This window comes from Hakea prostrata, chromosome 5 (genome assembly GCF_041222555.1).
Source record: "Hakea prostrata isolate BN-2017 chromosome 5, UWA_Hpros_2, whole genome shotgun sequence".
NCBI lineage: Eukaryota > Viridiplantae > Streptophyta > Magnoliopsida > Proteales > Proteaceae > Hakea > Hakea prostrata.
The window spans coordinates 49,758,473-49,761,854 of NC_142604.1; the positions used below are offsets into that span (position 1 = coordinate 49,758,473).

The 3,382-nt window shown below is 39.9% G+C and overlaps 1 protein-coding gene across 1 annotated transcript; it reads right to left on the bottom strand.

The window, feature by feature from the left end:
* Positions 1 to 1,588: 1,588 nt before the first annotated feature.
* Positions 1,589 to 2,023, bottom strand: LOC149016348 (uncharacterized). Its single transcript, XM_089156738.1, has one exon. The coding sequence runs from the start codon at positions 2,021 to 2,023 to the stop codon at positions 1,589 to 1,591; it is 435 nt and encodes a 144-aa protein (XP_089012864.1).
* Between the last annotated feature and the right edge of the window lie 1,359 nt (positions 2,024 to 3,382).

The window sequence follows — 3,382 nt, forward strand, 5'->3', positions numbered from 1 at the left end:
TAGCAAAACTTCTTCTACAAGCTCCCAAAGATCCTGCACTTTGAAAAGAGTCTTCATCTTCACACTATAGAATGGTACTTTTTCCGTTTAGCAATGGAATCAACAACTGTAATGATTAAAAAACTATTTGCTGCCATGATTACTCAACCTCCTCCCTCTCTCTTTTTCTTTATTTTTTTTCTTTTTCGTCCAACTTAGGTAGAGATACACCATAGCACTCTGTGGATGAAACGATTGCAAAAAACGGAAAAACAGAATTAGTGAGGAAGACAGATCACTCAGTCAACTTCAAAACTGAATACTTGCCAGCAGATATCTTATATATAGGTGTTCAATAAAACATATTCGTGTCGAAATTTCTAATGGACTCTCCTAAGAGTCTTAATAAACACTAACAAATTAAAACAAACTCAACTAATAGTCTTCCTAAATTGTAAACCAGCTGTGGAAAAAGAAAGAATCAAATCTTATTCAACTAAAACTCATCCAACTTCTCTCTGTCTCTTTTTTATGATGCCTATATATTCTAGACCTACGAAACTATTTTGCAAACCTGAGCAACTGATAAAGAAAAATGGCTTCAATCAAATTCCATTTAGTCTTTCTTCTCCTCATTTCTATTATCTTCTTTGCTCAATCTATTGGTGAGTTTTTCTCTCTCAGTCCTTTTTTTTCCCTTCCTTTTATTGGGTTTAAAAGATTATTTTTTTCTTAACGTGAAACTTATGATGCAGAGATCAAACAGAACAATGCTTATCCTAATGAAGATAGTGACTGTAAGAAGTATCTTGGGTCATGCAAGACTACATTTGATTGTGCAAGAATTTGTAATGCAAACGGCCTTACACGTGGTCCATGCATCCCACAAGGAAACAAGTTAACTTGCTGTTGCCTTTGAATTCGCCCAAAGAAGTTGATGTGTGTGTGAGAGAGACGGGTTCTGAATAAAACTTGTAATGTTTACTATCTCATGAATGGAATAAAACTATGAAACTATTGAAAAAAGTATAGTTCATTTGAGGTTTATCTTTGATCTATCTAACGAAAGTGCTTTCGGTAAGATGATTATGATTTGTGGACCCACATTGTGCACTGGTATTAAAATGTGAAGCTGATATAAACTCATCTGCACTCGAAGCTTTGAAATTTTTCTTTGTGACTGCTTTCAGTTTCGGGACTCCATTTGGTTGAAGACTCCACAAGTAAGTTCCTTCTTTCTTTTATTTAATATGTTGTTTGCTTTGTATCAGCTTTTGGATTCTCCCTTCAGTTTTTTCTTCTAAGGGTACTTTGAGTGATGACTCTGTTACTCCTTTTCATGATGGTATGGGCCCTATCAACTAACCGTATACTTCAGCTTCTTTGAGTATCTGGCGATGAGGGGGAGAGTCATTGAAAAGTGTAATGACTCCATCCCTTAAGAGCCAAAAAACCATGTTAAGAACGCTTCAAAGAGAAAACAAAGTGCCCTTTGTAAGTCTCATTTATCAGCCGAAACCGCAGGCTTTTTCCCAAAATTTGTGTTGTCTATTCCGAACTAGCCTGGCTTCCCGATCGCTACGAAGTCCTCCCTGTGGACCTGAGTACTTTATTTTGCTGACTTGAATTCATATAATGTTTTAACCTCTTTTGCAATGCTTCCAACTTTATCCTTGAGATATCCTACATAACATTGTCGAGAGATTCTTTGATCAGAAGTTACCTGACCGATTCCTTTATCAGTTGGGAACTTGATCTTCATATGCTTCGTTGAGACTATTGCACCTAGCTTTGTCAGGGATGGCTTGCCGAGAATGACGTTGTAAGCCGGAAGCTCCCAAACAGCTAGGAATTTTACCCGAATCGTGGTTTCGTTGGGGAAATTTCCCACCGACAGGTCCAGTTGAACCGATCCTTCGGCTATAGTTGACGAACCAGCAAATCCGTATAAATGCGTGGACGACGACTTCATTAAATCTTCCTCGACCTTCAATTTTTGATAGGCTTCGTAAGATAAAAGATCTGCCAAAGACCCTGTGTCCATCAGTACTTTGTGCACCTCTCGGTGTCCGATTTCTACGTTGATCACGATTGCATCATCATGAGGTGTACACACACCCCTTTTGTCTTCTTCATCAAAAGTAATAGAACTTTCATCGTTTAGCTTTTTCCACTTCTGTGTCTCTCAAGTCCCAACTAACTTAGACTTAGCTTTGAGCTTTCTGAGGGACTCAGGCTCGGGTCCTCTGAATATGGTAAGAATAGGAGATCGACTAGCACTGATCACTTCATTTCCCTTATTTGACTTGGGAACCTCAACTCGGCGATCTCTGCTTCCAAAACGTTCCCTTTTTTCAACAGCTGCTCTTGGTTCAAACTGTCTCCCTTTGACAAAGCTGGATAGGTGTCCCTGAGATATCAATCTCTCAATATCGGTTTTCAAGTGCCTGCACTCGTTAGTATAATGCCCGTAATCTTTGTGAAAACGACAATACTTTTCCATATTCATCTCTCTTGGTTTTGCTATCATCTTTGGTGGCCATTTCAAAATGTCTTGATTCTTGATCTGCATCAAAATTTCTGACTGTGGAGCATTCAACGGTGTATACTCACTTTGATCAGGAGAATGCTGCCTCCAAACCGAGCGTGGTTTCCTTGCTCGATCATGGTTGGACTGCTTTGGCTTCTGATTTCTTTCAGGGGTCCTCTACTCTTTGTTGGAGTCCTTTGTTTCACCTTGACGTGCGTCAAGAATTTCAATCACTTCTGCCTACTTTTGACACCTTTGCACCAACTTGGAATAAGTAGCAGGCATGTCTTGAAGTAATAACTCCAGTAGCCTTCGGTTTGTGAGTCTTGTGAAGAGAGCAGTTTTGGCCACTTGTTCATCTAGATTCTCGATCAACATAGTGACTTTGTTAAATGTTTTCAAGTGTTCCCAAATTGATTCATTCTTCCCTTGCTTGATAGTGAATAACGTTTCCTCCATCTTGTTGATTTGAATTCCACTTTGGAAATGACCGATAAACTTTCGGGCTAACTCCTCAAAATCAACAATTCTTCCCGATGGAAGATTTGAGAACCACTTTTGTGTCGTCCCGATCAGGAAAGAACCGAACACTCTACAAAGAATTTAATCAGAATTGCCAGCTACTGCCATTGTTTGCTGGTAGTAATTGATATGGGCAATGAGATCTCCTGAACGGTCAAACGAAGAAAAAGTGGGCGACTGAATGCTTTCTTATCCCAAGCATCAAGAAGTTGGCGAGTGAGTGTGAACTCCTCTACCGAACATTCTTACCGCTTCGGTTCGGCTTGCTTGCGGCCGATCATGCCGACCGTCCCTTCTGGGCAGTTCTCAGTTCTCAACTCCCTGGACCAACCTTGGGGGTTCCTTTGAATG

Coding starts and splice junctions, on each gene's coding strand:
- LOC149016348 (XM_089156738.1), bottom strand. CDS start 2,023: ATGGACACAGGGTCTTTGGCAGATCTTTTATCTTACGAAGCCTATCAA.